Source organism: Talpa europaea, assembly GCF_964194135.1.
Source record: "Talpa europaea genome assembly, chromosome: 12".
Lineage (NCBI taxonomy): Eukaryota > Metazoa > Chordata > Mammalia > Eulipotyphla > Talpidae > Talpa > Talpa europaea.
This window is the reverse complement of record NC_140079.1, coordinates 79,388,164-79,411,689: the sequence shown is the minus strand read 5'-3', so window position 1 is coordinate 79,411,689 and position 23,526 is coordinate 79,388,164. Positions and strand designations below refer to the sequence as shown.

The following is a 23,526-nucleotide window of genomic DNA, read 5'->3' as shown; positions in this document are numbered from 1 at the left end:
ATGGGAGGGCGAGAGAATTCACCAGAGCCAGAGCGGGGAACAGAACAGGCAGACCGACGAAATACACTGCTGAGGGGAGTAGTGGGTGTGGCAGGAGAGGTCTGTGCGCCATGTGGGACCCTTGCTGGCGGCCGAGGATAGAACCAGTGCTGCAGAGGCTGTGGGTGGCTTTGCAGCCCAGCGCTCAATCGCTGCGCCACCAGGGAGGCCCTGCAGATTTTTTTTAAAAGATTTATTTATTTATGCATACAAGAGCTGGAGTACAGGCCAGAGATATGGGGGGGGGGGTGACAGGATTTACCAGAGACAGAGTGGGGAACAGGACAGGCAGATTAACCGAAATACTCTGCTGAGGGGAGCAGCAGGAGAGTCAGGAGAGGTCTACTGTGCCATGTGGGTAGCTCCCAGGCTGGCCTGGGGATCAAACTCCTGCTGCAGTGGCTGCGGATTACTGCATAGGTTGCATCTTAACCCTTGTGCCACCAGGGAGGCCCTGCGTTTGCAGATTTTGCTGGAAGTACAGTGAAGTGGGCTGGAGATCAGCTATCTAGGCTTCCCTGAAGCCTTGCAACTATCCCCCCCCTCTCACTCTGTGGGGAGCCTAATACCTTCTTAGAAGGTGTCAGAAAAAAAGATGAAGAAATTGGTGAGGTGAGGCATGCGCTGCAGGGGGTAAGACTGGTGAGGATGGGCGTCTGTATGATCATGGGGTGGTGGTCCCACGTGAGAGGAGCTGTGTTAGTGTTTTTTGGGAGAGAGGACTACCCTACCTGGGTGTTCTCACTCATCCAAAAAAGTCTGGATGCCAGGTTACTTGCATTTTTCTGAGAAATGCTGCCCCCTCGTGGCCATAATTCTCTAAAGGCCTCTCCACCAACCCAGAGTGTTCCCCTTACTGGTCCAACCACTATGGAGAGCTGTGTGGAGATTGCTGGACCTACTAAACATAGAGCTTCCATATGATCCAGCAATTCCACTCCTAGGTATTTACCTAAAGGACACAGAAACATCAATTCCAAAGAACACCTGCACCCCTATGTTTATAGCAGCACTATTTACAATAGCTAAGCTTTGGAAACAACCCAAATGCCCAAAAATAGATGACTGGATCAAGAAGATGTGGTACTTATACACCATGGAATATTACTCAGCATTCAAAAAAGATAAACACATGCAATTTGCAGCAACATGGATGGCGCTGGAAGGGATCATGCTCAGCGAAATAAGCCAGAAAGAAAAAGAAAAATACTGGATGGTCTCACTCATAGCAGGAATCTAGAAAACTTAAATAAGGGACCAGAAAAATGAGTAACTATAAGAAAGTGAAAATCAAAATCAACAAAAAACTATGAACCAGAGACACTTTTGGGGGGGTGGGTGGCGGGAGGGGAGGGATTGGGGTCAGAATGGGGGGGTTGCAATTGTATGGGGAATATAAAAATAAAATTTATTATTTAAAAAAAATTCTTCAGAATCCAAATAAATAGTTTCTAAACGCTATTCCTCTCTAAACACAGGACCTAGGGCTCCTTGAAGAATTGACTGATTCTAGGGCTAGGGCCAGGAAAGAACAAGGTGAATCTGCAACATCTTGTTATACCAAAAAATGCTCAAAAAAATGATTATTTAAAAGAACACACAGGCAGGTTTGAATAGGCTACAAGGTCCCCAAAGGCCAAATCAGGGACAAAGGAGCATTCACGTGAACAAGGACAATAAGGGCTATCCATTGACTAAAATAAGAGTCCATGAGTGTCCATGCTGATGACAGATAAATGCACACATAAAAATAAATGAGAAATATCCTTACATTGAATGCCAACCAATCATTGTAGAAGGAATGAGCAACTTAGAAAATATCCATTTGCAATCATCATCATAATAATAGATCAAGGCAAGAATTTAGGCGGTGCGTGTTCAAAATTAGTTGGTGGCCTGATGGCAGTGTCAGCTAGCTAAAGCCGTCATCATTCTGCAATATTAAGGTTATCAAAGCACACATTGAATGCTAAACTCACACGACGTTATGTGTCAGTTTATAGCCCAATAAATAGGGGGAAGGTTCTGGAGGTGGAGGGTGGGGATAACAGCACAGCAATGTGAATGTGCTTAATGCCACCAAACTATGCCTTTAAATATGGTTAAAGTGGTCATTTTTGCTCTGTACATTTTACTGCCATAAAGAAAAAACAAAACCCTCAGTCAATGGAAGTTTGAATAGGAATAGGACAGTTAAATAGTCTCAAAGCTTCTCCAGGAAGATTTATTAACTGCAAAGGAGTAAAGTGGCTACTTTATAGTGAATAGACAGCTCTGACAAGCATTAGTGGAAAAACATGATCCCATTAGTGGGATAAAAAGCATCAGGTGCTTCCTGATGTGAGGGGATGGTTGCCCATGGTTAGAAAAAAATTTGTATGGGGATATATACATATATACATACATATATGTGTATTCGGGGTGGGGGGTGATGAGCTATAGGTAACAAATGTTCATTTACAGGATTTCAAAAGAAAAAGTTAAAAAACCCTTCTCGATTTCAGATCTAAGTAAAAGGAAGACAATGGGATCCATTTTCAGATGAAGATTGTTAACCAGATGTAAGAGCAATTGCTGAAACCAAGTATGAGATCACTAGGAATTTGGGCCTCCCTGTTGGTGCAAGGGGTTAAGTCTCAGCACTATGAAGCTATCCACAGCCATTGCAGCATGAGTTTGATCCTAGGCCAGGTTGCTAACCCCCATGGGGCATCAGACCTCTCCTGTCTCACCCTCTGCTCCCCTCAGCAATGTATTTCAGTCAGTCTGCCTGTTCTGCTCCCCGACTTGGTCTCTGGTGAATCCTCTCACTCCCCAGCTCTTGTATGCATAAATTAAAAAAAAAAATCTCTGTAAGATCTTTGAAAATAAAATCACGAAACTTTATTGAAATTCACCAAAGAATGCCTACGGGGAGAGCCCATATTCATGGATGGGAAATGCAATATCTTAAAGAGATCAATTCTCCTTAAATTAACCCGTAATTGCTATCAAAATCCCAACAGGTTTTTCATGTGTATGTGGGTGGAACCTGACAAATTGATATAGCAGAGCGAAGGCCTGACGAAGCCAAGACTCTTGAAGGAAAAGAACAATGGGGGAGATGCACCCTATCAGGTATTGAGACATATTTTAGAGCCAGGTAATTAAAACAGGGAGCTTTAGACCAAGGGGGAGAAAAGCAATGGAAGAGAAAAGGGAGCCCAGCAACAGCCACTTGCATATGTGGAAATGTGATACGTGACAGAAGGAACAGATGGACTGCTTGGTAAAAGGAGCTGTGACAATTATTACCCATATGGGAAAAACTGGATTTCTACTTCATACATAAAAATGAATTCTAGGCAGATTAAAGAGCTGAATGTGAAAAAACAAAACTTGAAAACTTTTAGAAGAAAATATAACCTCCTAGGATAGAGTGAGGTAGAGAGTGTTTACTAAATATGACCCCTGCTCTCCCCCTCACACATGCAAAAAGAGCACGAATCATAAAAGAAAAGTGCCTTTGTAGGGCGTATTCATAAATAATCAGCCTAAATCTAACAGTAATTATCATTGGCTTATAATATTTCAGGGCTAGGCTAAGCGCCCTGATCTTCTTTGTGCCCATTCAGAAGTGTCACCAACCCTACGTGACACAAGAGCAAACAAGAACTCAGGGAGAGTCCGAGGTAATGCAGCCAGCAAGGGCCCAAACCCAAGTTCAGTCCCAGATCTGCTGGACCCCAGTTCCTGTCCCTGTGCCTCTACACCTTTCTCTTTAACATTTGTACTGAGAGTTAATAACACACATTTTGTGTGTCAGGAAGAGATACACCCAAATAAATAACTTGCATATAGATAAGTGCTATATTTACACTCCCATCTCCCCACCTAGTTTGTATTAGGTGCTTAAAAAATAGGACTTTCCTGAGGACTCCCTGGTGGTGCAGGGGTTAAAGATCCAGCACTATCAAGCTATCTATCACCAGCCACTGCAGCACAAGTTGGATCTCTGCCTTGCCAGTTCGCTAACCCACAAAGCAATTAGACCTCTCCTGTCTCTCCCGCTGCTCCCCTCAGCAGTGTATTTCAGTTAATCTGCCTGTTCTGCTCCCCACTCTGTCTCTGGTGAAGCCTCTCACTCACCCCCCACCCCCCACCTCTGGCCTACACCCCAGTTCCTGTATGCATAAATAAATAAATCTTTAAAAAAATGGAATTTCCTTTCTGTGTGTCACCCTAGGAAGACAAAATAGCTGGCTTGAGATGCAGAATAAGAATAGCCACGAATTGTGGAGCAGCTGGAATTTGCCAGATACACAAACTCATATGCTCCTGGTCTGACTGCCATTTTATTAATTCTGTAACTACACTTTAGCTGGACAGACTCCAAAGTCCTCAGATTAGCACATTTTTTATTCAGTGGGTGACATGACATGAAAGGAAATTTGTGGGTATAAAAGGAAAGGGGCTTGAAAGTGTGTGGGAAACAATTTCATTATAAAATGGCAAATAGTGTGTAAAATTCACCCCACTGGGGTAAGTATATGACCTTGCTTATAGTGAAGGAAAATGAGTATTTTATTCAATACTTGGGCTTTTTATTATATAGCGTTTGAAATCACCTTAAAAAATAAAATATCTAATGTCAAAATGCAAACCACTCTCTCCCACCCCAACCATTGTTAACAGTTGTGGTGAACCCTTGAAGACTTCCATGATAATAATTTTAAAATATGCTTGTTAAATGCAAGGTGGTGTCTTAGATTGGATCCTGACAGAAAATGGGTGTTGGTGGGAAAACTGGTACTATCCAAAAAAAATCTGGAAATTGGTTAATATTAATGTACCAAAGTTAATTTCTTGGTTTTGACAAATGCAGTGTGGTTATAGAAGATTCTCAGTAACATTAGGAGAAGCAGGAGTAGAACGAGAGTAGAGAGGAACGCGGCACGATTTTTGCAACTTTTCTGTAAATCTAAAATTATTCCAAAAGAAATATTTTATTTTAAAAATACACTGTAAAATGGGGATCATATTCTATACAGCAGTGAAATTTTCTTTTGGATATAACAAGATGTTGGGGACAGCTCTGGTGCTGAAATCACTGAACTCGTTTTATTGGCTGAAGAGAAGACCATTATATGGGTGTACCACAATTAATCCCACGGTTTCTTGCTGAACCTTTACTTTAATAGTTGCATTTTTCCCCTGCTACAAACTATTGGGTTGTTAGAAAAGTCATGATATATTTTTTCTATGTTTAAACAGGTCATGACCCTTCCGACAACCCAGTAGAACTTCTTGTACATCTTTCTTTACACATCTGCAAGGGAGCTGTCTGTCGATCACATCTTAGAAGCAGATTTGTGGGTCAAGTGGTATATGTGTTTGCACTGTTCACAGATACTAACATTGAACCCATTTTTGTCCCCACCATCCTTTTATGGATATGTCTGTCTCCCCCTCGCTTGTCCCCAGTGTCTACACTCATCCAGCAAGGGGGGCTATTATCCATATAATATTCCCTACCCAGCAGGTGATTGTATGGGATGCATTCTGTCTGCTAAAGACATGGCCATCTTATACACTGTGAGCTCTAGGTCTTCCTCAGAGGTCAAGCTACAGAAGTAAAAGACTATCTGAGCACTTTCCAAGAGCTGGTGTATGTTTTTGACCACCTGCTCACCTCCCGTGGCCAGGGGTGTGGTATTGAAGTTACAGGACCACCAGACATGTCAGACTGGACCGGAGGATGAAGAATGACTGCAAACTCTTAGTTTGGAAAGGATGTTCAGGAAAGGACTTAGGAGGAGTTGACTTTAGAGCAGAGACTTGAATACAGTGAGGGAGAGAGTCATGCAAGTATCTGGAGCAAGACAGGTCCAAGTCAAGGGAACTACAAATGCAAAGACCCTGAAGTGGGAGCAGACTTGGCTGTCCAAGAAATGGTGAGGAGCCAGTGTGGCTAAAAGCTAATGAATGAGAAAGGTAGGGGTAGGAAGTGAGCTCTCAGAGGCAGCCGGGCACCACTTCATGAAGGGCCAGGTGGGCTTTTAGATCTCATTCTATTGGGGTGAGAGCAGGATGTGATTTACCTTTAAAAGGATACCTGGTTGTGCATAGAATATATTTTGGAGGATATTCATGGAAGCAAGGAGACCAATCAGTAGGCTACTGCCGGAGTCAGAGCAGATTTTATGGTGTTGAGTATAAGACAGTTCAGCCTGGTGGACACTTTAGGCCAGATGGACCTGGGCCACAGACGCATGGATGTTAAGGAGGGCACGGGACATTTGACTGCATCAAGCTGGTTATGATTCCCCAAAATCTACCCTTCCCAGTTGTTGACAGCAAAAAATGTTTCCCAAAGTTGCTAAATGCCCCCTAGGGAGTGAAGTCACTGGGGATGAGAAATGTTTTCCTGTATTCAAGTGACATTATGGAGAAAGAGAAGAAGTTGGGCTCTAGCTGTATTTTGAAACTAAGGTGGTGAAGATTTGCTGCGAAATGGATGCTGACCGTGGATGCAAGGAAAAGAAGAATCAAGAATGACTTCAATGGATACATAAAATGTGGTCTATCCATAAACCATTGTAGTCAGCCTTAAGAAGGAAAGACATTCTAACACATGCTGCAACCTGGGTGAACCTTGAGGACATGCTGAGAGGAATAAGCCAGTTGCAAAAGGACATACTGTATAATTCCATTGATAAGAGATGCACAGAGTCATCTGTGATTGCCCCGGGCTGGGGGAGGGGTATTTGAGGGGTTGTTTAATGGAGACAGATTTTGCTCAGTAAGATGAAGATCTGTTGCACAACAATGTGAATATACTTAACATTGTACACTTTAAGCTGATTAAGAGGATACATTTTATGATAGGTGTATTTTACCGCAATTAAAAATAAATGTTAAAGTTTACACATATTGCACTAAAATGTTTCTGACCCACAAGTGTTTCCTTGATTCTCAGAATGTGGCAGCTGCTGCCAGAAGTTTCCTCTGAGCCACAGGTTGCCCAATACAAGAGCACTTTCCCTTGGGATGTGTCTTGGCAGCCCTTCGGCCTTAGGCTGCTTCTGAAAGTAAGCCTTGAACAAACATAATGCCCCCTGCTTCTGGTCACCCAAAACTCTCCTTCAACACCAGTGCTTCCTCAAACATGCTCCTACAGTTGTCTGTGAAAGGATCAAGGAATGAAGCTTCAATGACTCTCAGAGGAAATATTTGGAAAAATACTCTCCTCTAGCTCGGGATTTCACTTCTGCATGTTCTGTGGGAAGCGTGCTTGCAGGGTTTGACTTGGTCTTTGGGCTTCTGCCTTCCTCTGTGGAAGGAACATGCCCCCGGTAAAGGCTCTGACCTGGCCCCTGGAATGAGACATGTACTGCAGACCTGAAGCCAACCCACAGCCTGAAAGAGACCACCGCAGGCAATGCACAGAACCGAGAGAGGAAACATGTGTTGCTGTAAGTCATTGGGATTTAGGGGCTGTTGGTTATGCACACAATTAGGCCAGAGCAGACAACTGCAGGTTCTGTATATTACAGGCGCCAGAGCCCATAGTCTAATGAAAGCGAGGAGTCAAAGATGTCCTGGACTCTCCTGACCTGGTGGCCATGGGTGGTGAGGACCCTACGGGCCAGAGGTGCTGAGGAGCAGGGTAAGGGGGTGGAGAAGTGACCCTAGAGGGCTCTCCAGAGAAGTGTAGCTGTGATGTGGGCAGAGGTGGGGCTTCAGCTGGTGCAGAGGAGGCACCAGGTTATGCTCTGCTCAGACCTCCAGAGCAGATCGAGCTCACCGGTGACCTGACAGCCTCCAAGGGCAGCGCCTTCAGCATCTATTGCAGCCTTTGCAGAGGGCCACCCTCCTCCAGCCAGGCACCCCGTATGGTAGGGCATAGGGCCTGCTCTTGCTCCCCCGGGACTCAAGTGACTCAGGGTGAAAGGGTTTTCTGTTGTTTGCTTTCAGTGGCACAAAGAATCCAGTTGGGAACGAGCAGCTGAGCGGGGAAGAAAGAAGCCGCGCAGATGGAGAGAGGGAGGTCCCTGACAAGGCGGAAGGAGATGGGGTCTGGACTGCGGGGGAGCGGCTTCTCAGGCCAGGGGAGGAAGGCCGGATGGGTACACACGCGAGGGTGTATAGGTTTGGGAGTGGGTGGTAGCAGACTCCTTTCCAAGGGTTCTCTCTTTCTGAGAAGTGGAAGGAAAGGTCATGCCCGAGAGTCAGGAGGCCAAGTCCCTCTGGGTGCGCGAGCTGTGTCCACTTTTCCTCTGAGGGTTTCAGTCTTCCAGCCAGAACCATAAGTAGCTTAGATTAGGAGTCTGCACCCCAGACTTGTTTAATCTCAGGGGCTTTACAAATATACACTTTTGGGGGGACCCCATGCCTGAACTACTGGATGGAACTCTCTGGGGCAGAAGTAGTGGGGACAGGAATCATAAATTTTTAAGTGCCCCCTGGGAGGTGATGGACATGCACAATCAGGTTTGGGAAACACCCTGTGGGGGCCGCCAAGGCCCCTCCAGCTCAGAGAGTTGTTGTTCTAGCAGAATGGTGCGGAGCACTTTAGTGGAGCTACAAACTGTGGAAAAAGCCCTCTGCCACTTCCCGTCACCTACAACTGCAAAAGCCCAAAAGGTACCAAACTCAAGAGGAAGCACAATCAAGCAAAATAAGCAGCACCCAGGGAGACCCTGCTGACATGGGGAGTCCACTGCACACACTCTGGTTCCCGTGACCCAGTTTCCAAACCCCCAGGAAGGACCTGGGTCAGGACATGGTCTAGGGGACTCCCCAGGCAACAGGACTAAGTTGTATCAGGGATGCTTGGCTGCTCTACAAAGGGGTGGAGACCTACCCAGACCTTTCTGAAACCTGAGTCCTGGGATAGGGGAGGGAGAAGGAGGGGCTGCCTGGTTTGAGAGTCCAAGTCTCTCCGCCACCCCATAGCTCCTCCTCTGCCTGGGTGCCCCTTCTCTGGGGCTACTCCAGACTGTGCAGGCCACCTCCACTCTCCCTTTGCCTTCCTCTGCCCCAAGGTTCAGTGGAGACAGGCTGGAGTCACCGGCCAGCTCCATGGCCGGGCCTTGGCTTCTGCTCATCTTCCAGCTTTGGAAAGAAAAGAAGAAAAATTTGTGTTGATTTGCATTCAGGGGATCCTTCTTCCTTCTAAACTTTTGCCTTGGATGACTGTAGAAGAAGGAACAAAAAGAGTCCAGAACATTTCCCCAGGTATGAATCCTTCACTTTTGTGTGTGTGTGTGTGTGTGTGTATAAGTGATAAGTTTTTCACTGGTCAAATGTGGAATCATTCTTAATGATTCCCAGGCCCTTTATGGCTGCTTCATTGTATGATTCTACATCCCTAAATTTCATTCAGTCATTCAACAATCATTTTCTGAGTGCTCACCTGTGCAGGGTGCTACCATTGAACAAGATCTGGTTTCTATCCTTGAGGGCCCAAAGTCTAGATGGGGAGACAGTAATAATACTAATAGCTACCATAGTTATGGTGGGTCAAGCAGTGTGCTATAAGCTTTAGTTCATTTAACCCAGCAACACCTGTTAGAGGTAAGGTTAATACTCCATTTTATAGCACAGAGAGGTTGAACAAGGTGAACTCACACAGGTAGTGGCTTCTAACATGGTGTTATGCTGCCTGCTCTGCACTGTAAGAGACAAAAGGTGTACTAGTAAAGGGCAGAGGAGGGGCTGAGGGCTCCTGAGAGCTATGTGGATGGAAGGCAGGGAACCAAGGCTTCCAAGGGGTAAGGCAGAAGCAAGCCTGGGGGTAAGGCAGGCTTCGGGAGGCCCACTGAGAGCTCTTGGGGCCGCTGGGATTTGAGGTCAGTGGGGGTCAGGATCAAGGGTCTTCCTCTCTCACTCCTGGGTCTAGGTGGCCGGCGATAGTGGAGGGACTTAAAGATCCCCAGCTAGGTTCTCTGTCCCCATACTCACATAGTGGAGGCTGACCTGACCTGGGGGAGCCACTGTCCCAGCAGCCTGAGAGGTGGATGGCCCTGAAGGCTGGGAGGAGGGGGAAGCCCCAAATCACTGTGGATCCCCCCTTCTCACAGCTCTCAACTGCCCATCTCCCAGCTGTCTGCAGGCCAGGCTGAGGGAAGACAAAAGCTGATTATTCCACTGGGGGCTGAACTGAGCCCCATGAATGGGGTATTGAAAACCCTGAGCCCACATCCAGATAGGTTTTCATCCTCTCTCCAACCCAGACTGTTTGTATGCCAGGGCAGAGGCAGGGAGAGATGGGCGGGGGGTGTCCTGCTGGGAAGGACACGTATGTCCCAAGGTACCTCAATCTCAATATATCCCAAACAGAATCATTCTCTAAAGCAGGCTACCATCTCCTCCAACCAGTCACTATCTACAAACTGTTACCGACTACTGCTGGAAGTCTGCAAGGAAAGAGACCTTGGGGGCACTTTTGGGATGCTAGATACGTGGTGTGAACATTCCTGTATCTCTGCACTTATGATTATGCAATTTCTTGTTTGTCTCTACCTCCATCCAAAATTAAAAAAAATAAATCTTCAAGGTTTTCCCACTCCAAAAAGGCAGTGTCCCAAATGCTACTTAATATCTTGGCCTTTACTGTGTTTGCCTGTTATTGAGTCATGGGAATTATATTTCCTTGATGCTTTTTCTTTAAATTGATTATCTCTTCTGATTTAAATGAATTTTACAGAGAAATTTTATATTGCTCCAATAAATAGAAAATCTGTATTCTTTGCCATATTTAGAAGGCACTATAAAAAAAAAAAATGAGGGTCCTCCCCGGTGGTGCCGCAGGTTGAGCGTAGCACTGTGAAGCTGTCCGTAGCCTCTGCAGCGCATGTTTGATTCCAGGCTGGCCAGGGAGATACCCACATGGCGTGGCAGACCTCTCCTGTCTCACCCGCTGCTCCTCTCAACAGTATATTTCGTCAGTCTGCCTGTTCTGTTCCCAGCACTGTCTCTGGTGAATTCTCTCACCCTCTTGCGCTTCTGGTCTGTACCCCAGTTATTGTATAAATAAAAAATAAATCTTTAAAAAAATAAAGAAATAAAACAATGAAAATAAAACAATAAATGTCTATCTGTCTCCCCTGAAAATTATGTGAGTAGCCACCAGTGGCAACAACACCACACTGTAGCATGTGCTGCCCTAGAGGATAAACTCTAAACTCTGGCCCAGCTGCACGGGCCTGTCTGGGTTTGGGCCCAGAGAACCCTCCTGTCCCACTCCTCTGCTTGGCTTTCATGCACTCTCTGCTCCAGCCAAACCTAACTCCTCATTAGTTCCCTCCCTGCTCCTGTCTTTCTCATTTCCCAGCTGCTGCCTCCACTTGGGATGCCAACCCCTAGTGGAAATGTCACTTCCTCCTGAAGCTTTCACTGGACCCAGCTGGAAGAAGTGACTTGGGATTTTGAATTCCAGATGTCCCAGCTGTGACTTCTCCCCAGCCCCTTGATGGAAACTTCTGAAGGGCCATCCACTGGCTGGATGCACAAGGAAGCAGAGATGCAAATTGGGCCCCAGCCTGATGAGAAGAGCAAGCAGTGGATGCTGGGACACAGAAGCATTGCTCCTCCTCCGTTCCCCCCAGCCCTGTCCTTCCTCTTCTTCTTGCCGCTGGGTGAGTGCCCCCCCCCTCAGTTCTCTCACCTGTAAAATTAGCATGGGAAGTGGTTAGTGAGGTGATTTTTGAAGTTTTTGTTGATGAAGTTAAGGGTCTGAGCTCAGGGAGTAGAGGGCTTAGTCCTGGAGATGAGGGTTTAATGCGTACTAAATATGGGCAATTAGGGGACATTGGAAATAGGGAAGGAGAGAGGTGAGTTAGCTCACTGATGGTGATTGGAAAAGCAACTGGTAGAAGAGATGGAATTAAATGACCTAGGGACTACCCTAACTTAAGAAACTTAAGACACATTCGTAGTATGTGTCTCAGGTTATTGCAAGGATTCTGTGAGGTGATAGATGTGAAAATGTCATACCTTGTGCACAAATGAGGGACAATTATAGGTTTTCAGTTTCCCAAGGGAGACCAGGTTCCATGTGTCCTGCCTGTCCCTCAGGCCACGTGCTCACAAGTGTATGGTGAAGAAAAATGTGACTCTGGATTAGAGTCCCAGTTCTACCCTGTGTGACCTTGATCAACTTGCCTAACCTCACAGAACCTGAAGTTTTCCCCCTGCATAATCCTACCTACTTCATACATTGTCCTAATGATTAAGTGAGCCAGTCCACATAAAGCAGTGAGCACAGTGCCTGCATGTACGTATATGAGAGCCAAAGCAGAAGGACTCATCTAGGTAAATCTTTCCGGGAAATCATAATGAATCCCAAGGTCAACTTAAACACTTAAGCTACTGGAGCTACTGCATATATGCTGACTAGCAGGCGGGGACTCTGGGGGACACTAATGTGAGGTAGGCATTGGCTGTATCACCAGGCAGAAGGGGCATGTCTACCTTGTCCAGGGATTGAGAAGGAAGAGAGAGCACTTTCAGCTGTGGGCTCCAGAAAGCCTTCCCTTTCTGGGTCTTGAAGGAGCTGCAGAGCTGTAAGGAACAGGGGTAGCCAGAACTGTCTAAGCAGAGGAGACTGCTTGCTTAAAGACCTGGAGACCAGGCTAATGGAAGATTAAGAAGTAAGTTGGAGGCTAGTCAGAAGATACTAGAAGGTTTTGTAGGGAAAGCTCGGGAGTGGAGATTCCTGTTGGAAATGAGGAGTCATTGAGGGAATTAGCACTGGGCTGAATTAAGCAGATCTGGGTCTCAGGCAGATCTCTCTTGGGTGACCCTCGGGAAAGGAGGCCACAGTTAAGGGAAGAGGAGGTGGCGCTCTGGAAAGGCAGGGGTAATGATGAGGAGGGCATGATGATGAGGACGTGGGGGGAGGGGAGGCTGTGTTCCTGGGGCCAGCAGCCATGTGAGGGGACAGAGGGGTCAGTGCTTTCCTCACTGTTTCAGCCAGCGCCCTACAGCCTACCCTACTGGCCTTTCCAGGTAGGTGTCTCTGCTCTTCCATCCCTCTACTCCTCCCCCCTGCCCTGTACTTTGCCCCCCAGGTACTCAGATGCTCAGACAGAAGACCTCAGGGAGCAGTGGCTAATCAGCTCTCCATTGTTCTATATGCCCTCAAAGGGATTGTAACCGTTTCCCCATTTTACAGAAAGTATAAGGCCCAGAAAGGACTGATCCCAAGGCTCCCATGCCTTCAGGTGGGCTTCAGATAGGCAAAGTGGGCATCCTGTAGGTGGGGTCCGGCACGCCCCCTTCTGCCAGCTCAACCTTCTCCACAGAGCTGAGGCTGGTGGGGGGCCCAAATCGCTGCCGGGGACGCCTGGAGGTCCTGCATGGCGGCTCCTGGGGCAGTGTCTGTGACGACGACTGGGACGTGGTGGACGCCAATGTGGTGTGTCGGCAGCTGGGCTGTGGCTTGGCACTGCCTGTGCCTCGGCCCCTGGCCTTTGGCCAGGGTCGAGGTCCCATCCTGCTGGACAACGTGGAGTGCCGGGGGCAGGAAGCTGCTCTGAGCGAGTGCGGCAGCCGAGGCTGGGGCATCCACAACTGCTTTCACTATGAGGATGTGGCCGTCCTGTGTGATGGTGAGCAGAGGCCTGCAATGTGGGAGGGCAGCCAGACTGACAGGCAGCAGGACTGTAAGCTAGTCAAAGGAAGGACCTCAGCAGTAAGGCTGCTCCGTTCCATGCAGAAGGCCAAGCCAGGGGCTTCGTGCACAATCCTGGGGAAAGAACCCCAGTTTGGCTGCCAACACCCCTAGGTCCCAGTGATGCTTCTGGTGAAACCAGCCTTACTGCTTCCATGTAGGGCCTTGATTGTCCCATCAAAGCCCCCTCCCTATTTTGAAAACTAGAACTGGCATCCACACTGACCATAACACTGGCATAGAGCTGCAGTGGAAATCTCTGAGGGGCTTTCATCTTGAAAGCAGTGGTTCTAGTTTTCAATAAAATCACCTAAAAAGCTCATTAAAACAGACTGTGGCCCCCATCCCAGAGTTTTCTGATACTGCAGTGCTGGCGTGCGGACTGAGAATTTGCAAATTTGCAAAACTTGAATTAACAAGTTTTCAAGTGATGTTCTTTTAGTTGAAAGACACTGTAAAGGACACTGAAGCTACTGCTTTCAGGATGCAGGTGGTCCTTTCTCCTCTCATACCCAGAGCTCCTGGCTTTGACCCTTCGTGTGGTCAGAGGCCCTGAAGAGCAGGTACCTTAGGGGTCCACACCTGTGTATGTGCAAGGCTGGAGAACAAAAAGGTTCATGTTCCTTCCTTCTTTCCATCCTGCTTCTTTCCCAGAATTCTTATCCACTCAGCCCCCAATAAGGAAAGTGTTAACCAGTAGAGTACCCACTACAACCCACCAGAATGGGAAAGGTAAGTAAGGGCAATGTGGGGAACCATCTGGCCTTGAGGAGAGGGGTCTAAGGAGGAGAGCACCCTGCTCCAGACGGGGAAGAGAAGCATTACCAAGGCGCCCTCAGGCCACTCATAGCCTCATAGTCTGGATGGGGAAAGAGGATTCTAACCTACGGGATGACTAAAAATAGCACAAGGTTAGAGAAAGTCAGTGAGGTTGGGGTTGGAAATTAATCTAATGGGAGAGTCAGATGGGCATAGAAATGCCCATGGTGATGTAGAACAGGAAAAGGGAACGTGCCCTAAAAGAGGGACAGATTAAAAGGAAATCCAGAGTAGAAAGAGGGTCCCGTCCATCAGAGATCTAACAGGACATCCTGGAAGAAGAGTTATAGGTTCTCCACCTGGAAAGGTGAGAAAATTTTTTTCAGAAAAAAATGAGGAAGCAGCACTTAGCCTGTTACAACACGGACAAGAAAGAGCATGAAGGGTTGCTTTTAGGCAGGAAAAGAGACAGTCAAAGCCAATCCGTCCTCTGACCCCACAAACCCCCCTCAACCTGGGACTGGGAGGAGGCAGTGGCCTGGGACTAAGTGGCTAAGCACCTCCTCCAGGGTTTTAGGTTCTGTGGCACCAAGAACAGTGGGCATGTGGGGAGCCTGAGGCATTGTGGAAGTTTTGGTTAGGTGCACTTTTGGAAGGGACGGGAGGAGAGCCTTGTGGGAGATGCTCCCTGCCCCCACCCCATCACCAGGTGAGGGGAGCGTGCGCCTGGTTGGGGGCACGGGCCCCTGTCAGGGCCGAGTGGAGATCCTGCATGGTGGCCTGTGGGGCACCGTGTGCGACGATGACTGGGGACTGCCGGACGCCGCCGTTGTCTGCCGTCAGTTGGGCTGCGGGGCAGCCGTGGCAGCCACCACCAACGCCTTCTTCGGCTATGGCACTGGGCACATCCTGCTGGACAACGTGCACTGCGAAGGCAGTGAGACCCGCCTTGCAGCCTGCCTAAGCCTGGGCTGGGGCGTGCACAACTGCGGCCACCACGAGGACGCTGGAGCATTCTGTGCAGGTATGTGCGGGTTCTGGGCCAGGATCTACCTGGGTGCTTCCCACAGTTCTCCAGGAACGTCCCCAAATTACTTTTAACTCTCTGTACAGTTCTAGCAATGCCTTAGAAAATCTCAGCACCCTGAGATTTTCTCAGCTATGTAACACAGCTATGTAATACAGCAGTATGTTCCACCAGTACTTCAGAATCACTTGGCAGTACAAGAATGCGTCTGGTATTTCCCAGCAATTTCCAACTGCTTCAGAGTAAAGTAACAATACTGTAGACTTGCCCCAGAAATCCCAGAATTCTCACTGCTGCACAGGTTTGTCCCCAGAATTACCTAGCACAGCCATTTGTGGTCCTGACACTTTAATAATGGTATTTCTCCCCTCCCCCCCCCCACACCTGGCTGTCATCCATTCTGAGAGGTTTTCTGGGAAAATAGGAATAATAGAACCAATCCATACATCACACCACTCTACAAGATGTAAAGGGCTTGCCTGCAATGCCTTCCTCCCACAGCAGCCCGGGGGCCATCATTCCCAATTTACAGATGGGAAAACTAAGCTTTTCCCATGGTCACAGTGTTGACAAAGCCATGGCTAAGCTCGCTGCATGGTCTCCAGTCTATCCCTTGCCCTTTCTCATCCTATTTCATCTTCTATATTTCCATGCCATGGACCAACATATTGAGTCTGAGAACATTAGAGAGAAACAAACGCATGTCTGTGAAAGCCCTGTATAAACTGAAGTGTACTCCTGCGCAGAACAAGTAAATGACAACCACTGTCAAAGTGGGGCATCCCTCCTTGGATCCCAGCTCTGCATGTAAAAACGTATTGTCCTCCCCAGGGAGACCCTTCCATCCATCCCTGATAATCTAAGGCTTACCAGGAAGCAGAACGTTGACTTCTGTCTGACCATGCTCCTTTCTCTCTTATCCTAGTCCTGGGCCCTCTGACTCTCACAGCACTGCCACCATCCGCCACAAGGGAGGACTGGGCCTGGCACACAGAGCCAGGGGGTAAGGACCCCAGGCACGAATGGCAGGGGCAAAGTGGATAGGTTTGGGAATTGGGAAGGTTGTTTTGGATTCACAGGAAAGAGGCCTCCACTAGCAGGCCAGGGCTTTTGGCCAGATGGGAAAGAGGTGGGTGAGAGAACAGATGAGCAGATGGAGCAAGGATGAAATCCAGAGCTCTGAAAAGTTCAGCAGGGTGGGAGGAGGTAGTAAAAGATTTCTTCAAAGCTCTGAAGTAAGATTTGGGTTGGTGCTGAGGTTGAGAACGCAGATATTTTGTGAGAAGATCGAGATAATGATGGAAGAAGTGATGTATTTGGGAATTAGGGCTAGATCTACCACTGGATTGAAATTCAGATAATGTCTGTAATTAGGTTTCATTACAATCATTTCCTGAGGACCCCATCCCAGACAAAACGATGTCTGCGATGGAGCCTCAGTTGTGGTACCTGCAGTATCTCAGGAGACATCCGTGTTCCCTTGCAGTAGGCCAGATGCCTCCTTCCTATCTTGAAAGTCTCTTGTTGCCCTTTCTTTGCAGCTACAGGAATTGGTGCCCTGTCTTCCAGGGAGACGGCACTGTTCACCACAGTTGCCTGGGCAGCAGGGAAGAAAAGTAAGTGGTGAAGTGGGGTTCCGTGGGGGTGGGAGAGGCTGGGGCCCCGGCTCTGCCAGGGAGCTGGTGGCCCCACCCCATCCCCTCTGGCCGCGGGCCTGTGCGCCCCGCAGGCGGGCGGCTGCGGCTGGTGGGCGGCCCGAGCCCGTGCCGCGGCCGCGTGGAGGTGCTGCACGCCGGGGGCTGGGGCACCGTGTGCGACGATGACTGGGACTTCGCGGACGCGCGAGTGGCCTGCCGCGAGGCGGGCTGCGGGCCCGCGCTGGGCGCCACAGGCCTCGGCCACTTCGGCTACGGCCGCGGCCCGGTGCTGTTGGACAACGTGGGCTGCGCCGGCACGGAGGCCCGTCTGAGCGACTGCTTCCACCTGGGCTGGGGCCAGCACAACTGCGGCCACCACGAGGACGCAGGAGCGCTCTGCTCAGGTGAGGTCAGACCTGTGGGCGGAGTGGCGCATGCGCCAGCGTCATCAGGGCGCGGCGCTGGGCCCGGGCGGGGCCGACCGCGAGGCCTCGCTGCCGCACTGCAGAGGAGGAGCCCAACCGTCCGCGCGCTCTGCGGCTGCGCATATGGGCGGGGCTGGGAAGGGAGCGCCCTCTGGCCAGAGGAAACGAGGGGCGGGGCGAGGGGAGGGGCGCGCTGCGGCAGTCGGGGGCGGGGCCGGAGGTGGGAGCCGGAAGCCAGGGACGCGGTCTGACAGTCTGTGAAGGGCGGGCCCGGGGAGCTCTTGAGTAGCTGAGTCAAGGATCTGCAAAGCTCTAGTAAGCAGAGTTGAGCAGCTTTCGGGGAACAAGCGTCTGACCTTTGGGAAGAATCAATGGAAAGGGGAGTTTGCAGAGTCTGACACATTTTAAAAGGCTTCCGTCCATTGATTGGTATGGGAATTGATACTTTCATCATTTGATACCCTGGGGCTACTGGCTTTGGCCACAGAGGGCTGGTAGGCTACAAAGGGTTCTGCTTTGGGCCTCAGGCTGCAAGATCCACAACCTACATTTCTGATTCAAGGAGAGAGGAGCACTTCTCTGTCAGGGGTCTCTGAAGTCCCTTCTGTTCATGTATCAGGCTAGCCTAAGAAGGTAGGAGCAGCCTGGACTCAGGGAACATGTTCCTTGAGTGTGACCGTCACCTCTGTTTCTTTGTTCTTGCCAAGCCAGGCCCAGAGGAGCTAGGACTGCAAGTCCAGCAGGATGGTTCTGAGACCACCCCGGTGCCGGCTCCTCGGCCCAGGGACGGTAGGTGTCCATAGCCCCTAAGAGTGAGAGGGAGGCATCAAGATCAGTGGGACCTGAATTGGGAAAGTCATAACCTGATGTCACACGGTTTTGTAGCAGGTCCTGGAACCTTTGTTCTTTTGTGCTAGTCTTGGACCTCATAATAGGGATATGGTTTTCAGAAAGAGAAAATGGATTTTAAGTTACAGCAATCTACAGATTTCTAGCGGAGGGACCAAAATGAGGTGATGGGGCTCCTGTTCTGAGAATGGCAATGAAAGAATTCACTGTTTTCCCTGGGAAGTTCAGGGAGTGAAGGAGACAATGGCCTTCAGAGGACACAATCACAGTCTCCAGAGAGTGAGCCGGGGCTGAGTACTGGTTTATGAACAGAGGACTAAGGAGAGAGCAGATGCGGAACACCCAGCATGCACAGAACATCCCACAAAGGCTTATACCCGTCCTCCTGCTATGCTCTCATGTCTGCTGGGCTGTTCTTCCAGTCTGGAGACTTAACTGTTGACTGGTGCTCGTCCCATTGTAATCTCACTTGTCTGCCTTCCAGTGGCTCCCAGGACAGTGCTGTGTCTCAAACCCCCACCCTTTGCTTCTTCTGTGTATCCCTTCCCGGGCCTGGCTTGGGAGTGGCCTAGCATGGGCCAGCCCCTCCCAGACCCAGGCCTTGTTCCCCTGCAGGGCACCTACGTCTGGCCAATGGAGCCCACCGATGTGAGGGGCGTGTAGAACTCTTCCTTGGGCAGCGGTGGGGCACTGTCTGTGATGATGCTTGGGACCTGCGAGCCGCCGGTGTCCTGTGCCGCCAGCTGGGCTGTGGCCAGGCCCTGGCAGCCCCTGGCGAGGCCCACTTTGGCCCAGGTCGAGGCCCTATCCTCGTGGACAATGTCAAGTGTCGTGGGGATGAGAGCGCTCTGCTACTCTGCTCTCACATCCGCTGGGATGCTCACAACTGTGACCACAGTGAGGATGCCAGTGTCCTGTGCCGGCCATAGTGACCCAGCCCACTCTGCAGACCCCCTCTTCTGGGAGCCTACTGTGGCCTGCCCCTCTTCCTCCAGGAAGCCCTCCTCCTGTGACAACTGCAGTTCAATCTGCCCTCTCTCTCCTTGCCTGGAAGACAGCCTGCCCAGAAGTTGTGGTCCTGCGTGGGGGAACCTGACTCTACCCCATCAACTTGTGTGACCTCACCTCATCAACTCTTGTGGCCCCAATTCAAAGACAGCTCCCACTTTCTGCTCAGCCCAAGCAAAAAATGGGGGAAGGGAATGACTCCTGACTCTCCTCTTTGGTGGGGCTCCTGTTAACAGCACCCCAGAACCCTGGTCCTAAAAACTCAGGGGTGCTCTGTAAATGGGGTATCTCCTTTCCTGCTCCCCTATCTTGGGATCCCCACTAAAAGGCAAAGCAGGAGGGTCTTGCAGCTCTTGCCTTAGACTGCCTGGGCTGCAGAAGAGCCTGAGTTGTGCCCCTGGCCTGCTCCATGAGGGCCCAGACTCAGATGGTGCTTGGCTGGACATGGGGACTGGAGGGACCAAAGCAGGGATAGTGGCTCCTCCCTGCAGCTGGAACCAGCATCCCTGATTTGTGCTGCCCCCACCACAGAGCCTCCACTTTGCAGAAGCAAAGAACCCTGGGGGCCTATAGCCACCCGTTCATAGGTGCCAAGTCAATAAAGCATTGTCCCCTTCTTTTAACCGAGGTGTTTGGACTTCAGTACATCATTCGTGGCAGCAGGAAAGCCTCTGGTTCAGACTCTGGAGGAAACTGGGGGATGGAGAGGAGAGCAATCCAAGAGCCTCCTAAGAGAGCTGCCAGCAGACCCATCATATCCTAGAAATGCTGACTCACTGTGTCAGGCCTGGTAGACCCTAGAGGATCCCTGTTTTCCTTTTACAGGTAGAGAATTCTAGGTTCTGCCAAAGGAAGGGGTCTCTTCAAGGTCACATAGCAAGGTGGTAGGGTCACTACAATAGAAAAAATTCTTGAGAGGAGAGTGGGTCTGAGAAAGCAAAGGAGGAAGTGAGGGGGAAAGTATACTGGGGCATCCTAAAGTCTACTCCTGGGGCACCCCACCTGGACCTCCAGGGCAGAGAGAAGTGAGGATGCTGCCAGAGCCTCTGTCAAGGAGGGGTGGGGGAGGGGAAGGGTGGTTTGCCTGTAACAACTATCCAGGTCAAACTTCTGTCCTCCAGATCCAGCTCGCAGGCTTACTGCTGTACCAGATGACCACAAACTTAGTGGCTTGAAACAACACACATTTATCTTACAGTTCTTGAGGTCACAGGTCTTTCATGGATCCCCCTGGGCTAAACTAAAGGTGTCAGTAGGGTTGTCTTTCTGGAGAGTCTAGAAGAGCCTTTTTCCAGCTTCTAGGGGCTTCCTGCATTCCATACCTGCTCATGACCTCCCACCAGCAACCATATGACTTTAACCGCTGCTTCCATCATCTTCACCTATTTTCTGACTCTTCTGCCTCCCTCTTCCATTCTCTAAGGCCCTTTGTGATTATATGAGACCGCTAGGATAATTTAATCACATCTGCAAAATTTTTTTTGAAGATTTATTTATTTATTTACACAAGCACTGGGTACAGTCAGAAGTGCAGGAGGGTGAGAGAATTCACCAGAGCCAGAGCAGGGAGCAGAACAGGCAGAAGGACAGAAGTACACTGCTGAGGGGAGCAGTGGGTGTGGCAGGAGAGGTCTGTCGCGCCATGTGGAACCCTCGCCCGGTGGCCGGGGACTGAACCGGCACTGCAGAGGCTGCGGGCAGCTTCGCAGCCCAGCGCTCAACCACTGCGCCACAGGGGAGGCCCTCTGCAAAATCTCTTGAGCCTTGCAAAGTAACATTTTCCACCAACTCCATTGATTAGGACATGGACATCTTTGGGGGCCATTGTTCTGCATCCTGCAGGCTCCAAAACTGGGTCCTGGCTCCATCTGAGGAGTGAAGCAGATTCTTGAGCTCCAGATTCCACCAGTTCTTGGCAGTAATGGATTTGTCTCCATTTGTCAAGGAGCTCTCTGAGATGCACTGTCATTAGAGGGATGGAGGATGGAAGAATAAAAATACTTAAGCATTCAGGGAGTTGAATGCTGGGACTCTCTAGAAACCCCTGCAGCCCCAGATCTAAGTGCAGCACACTGAGATTCTGCTTAGTCCGCACTCCTAGCCACTCCACATTTCTAACACACGTTTCAGTGTGTCTCCCCCTTGTCCTAAGAAATATCTCGACTTCCCACCCCTGATATTCCCTTTCCCAGCTAAACAAACTGTTTGCATTGACAGTCTCAGTTTATCCTCAGAGCAGCTCTCTGGTGATAGTATGATAGTCCCTTTTTATTTTATTTATTTATTTATTTATTTGTTTATTTATTTATTTATTTATATTTACTGGGGTGTAGGCCAGATGTGCCAGGGGCAGGGGGTGGAGGTGAGAGGATTCATCAGAGACAGAGCGGGGAACAGAACAGGCAGACTGAGTGAAATACACTGCTGAGGGGAGCAGTGGGTGAGACAGGAGAGGTCTGCTGCGCCATGTGGGTCAGCTCCCTGGTTGGGGATCAAACTCATGTTGCAGTGGCTGGTGATGACTTGATAGTGCTGAGACTTTAACCTCTGCACCACCAGGGAGGCCCATGGACCTCAGATTCTTGGTGCCCATTATTAGTGGATACCAATGTGCCCACCTCTCCCTTTCCTGGCACATCCCTATGGCATGCTTCAGTTAATGAAATTTGAGTATCAATGTCCTCGCAGTGCAGAAGCCATCAAAGAACTGAACACAATTTGCTAGTTTCCCTTCCTTCAAGGTGACTGTGACATTCCAGGTGGTGATGGCATCATGGACCTTTGTTCCTATGTGAGAGCCACCTGGAACACCACTGCTGATATAAACTACTGCAATTTGGGTCGTTAATCAGAGCAACATAACCTAGCCCATCCTGATGGAGACACTGAGGCTCCTAAATTTTGCCCTGTCCTGTGGAGTTTACTTGCAACCTGTTTTTCAGCCAGTTACTAAGGCTGGTTTTGTTCACTGTGTTCTGTGCACACTTTGGTGTTCTGTGGGCCAGGGCCTACTGGGATTGGTAGTGCATGGAAAGTAAGGACTTTTGCCCTTGAAAAACTCACAGAATAATCCAGTGCCTATGTGAGGGCACTGCTGTCACCTGAAAAACAGACTGTCCCACTCAGAACTTTGTCACCTACAGCTGGGCTCCCCTGTTTGGTAAGGAGCACTACTAATCTATCGCCTAAGCTAGAAACCTGGGTGTTATCTCCAATAATTCCCTCCCCACCCCAAACAAATGAATCACCATTTCCTATTGATTCTATCTCCCAAATAGAATGGACTCTGTCCACTTCTCTCCAGCCCCACTGTCCACTTTTCTCCATTTCTTACCACGCCCTCTTCACCATCTCCCTGTCCCCAACCAGAACATCGAGCTTACTAATGTAAACACATCTGATGCTGTCCATCCCTTTGCCAAACCCTTTCCATGGCTCCCCAGTGCTCTTCCTCAACTTTTAGTTCAGTTTACAAGGTTCTGCACAGTCTGGCTCTGCCTGTGTTTTCGGCACCACCCCTCGCCACTTGCTGCCAAGATCTAGCCAGGTTGGACCACTTTCAATTCCTCTAATGTCTGGGCTCTCGTCCCACCGGGCCTCTGCACATGCTGTTCTCTCTGCCTGGAATACGCATCACCCTCTCCCCTCCTTCCCCTTAGTCAATTCTTATTTAGCCTCCCATCTCAGCTTTCATTTTCTCCAGAAGGCCTTCACTGATCTATCCCCTCCCACCCAGGGTCTGGACTAGGAGCTGCCATCACACCCTGTACCTCTCTCGGATGTCACTCACCCTTGCATCTCAGCAGATTGCTGGCTTGCCTGTATCTACCACTGACCCGAGGGCCCTTTGAAGACGGAGGCTGGGCCTGTTGTCCCCAACTTTGTGCACAAGATCTCACACACAGTCAGTGCTCAGATATCCATCGAGTGAATGAAGAGCATGAGCAAATATTTCTGGAGCATGCTAGGCTCTGGGGCTGCAGAGCAAGGAGAGATCCAGACTAGTTTCCTGTTTGCAAGACATAGAGATTGCCTTCAAGGATATTACCTTCAAACAACTCAAGACCCAAGAGAATTTGAGGTAGTGATGAGAGTTTTTATCCCCCCACATTTTAAAAGGACAGG

The 23,526-nt window shown here is 49.4% G+C and overlaps 1 protein-coding gene across 1 annotated transcript; it reads left to right on the top strand.

The window, feature by feature from the left end:
- Positions 1–11,494: 11,494 nt before the first annotated feature.
- On the top strand, positions 11,495–19,322 carry SSC4D (scavenger receptor cysteine rich family member with 4 domains; the record flags this gene model as incomplete). Its single annotated transcript, XM_084249739.1, has 10 exons — positions 11,495–11,660; positions 12,997–13,032; positions 13,329–13,634; positions 14,351–14,428; positions 15,165–15,479; positions 16,408–16,485; positions 17,024–17,098; positions 17,212–17,523; positions 18,256–18,333; positions 19,009–19,322. The coding sequence occupies 10 exons, from the start codon at positions 11,495–11,497 to the stop codon at positions 19,320–19,322; spliced, it is 1,758 nt and encodes a 585-aa protein (XP_084105865.1).
- Positions 19,323–23,526: the final 4,204 nt, after the last annotated feature.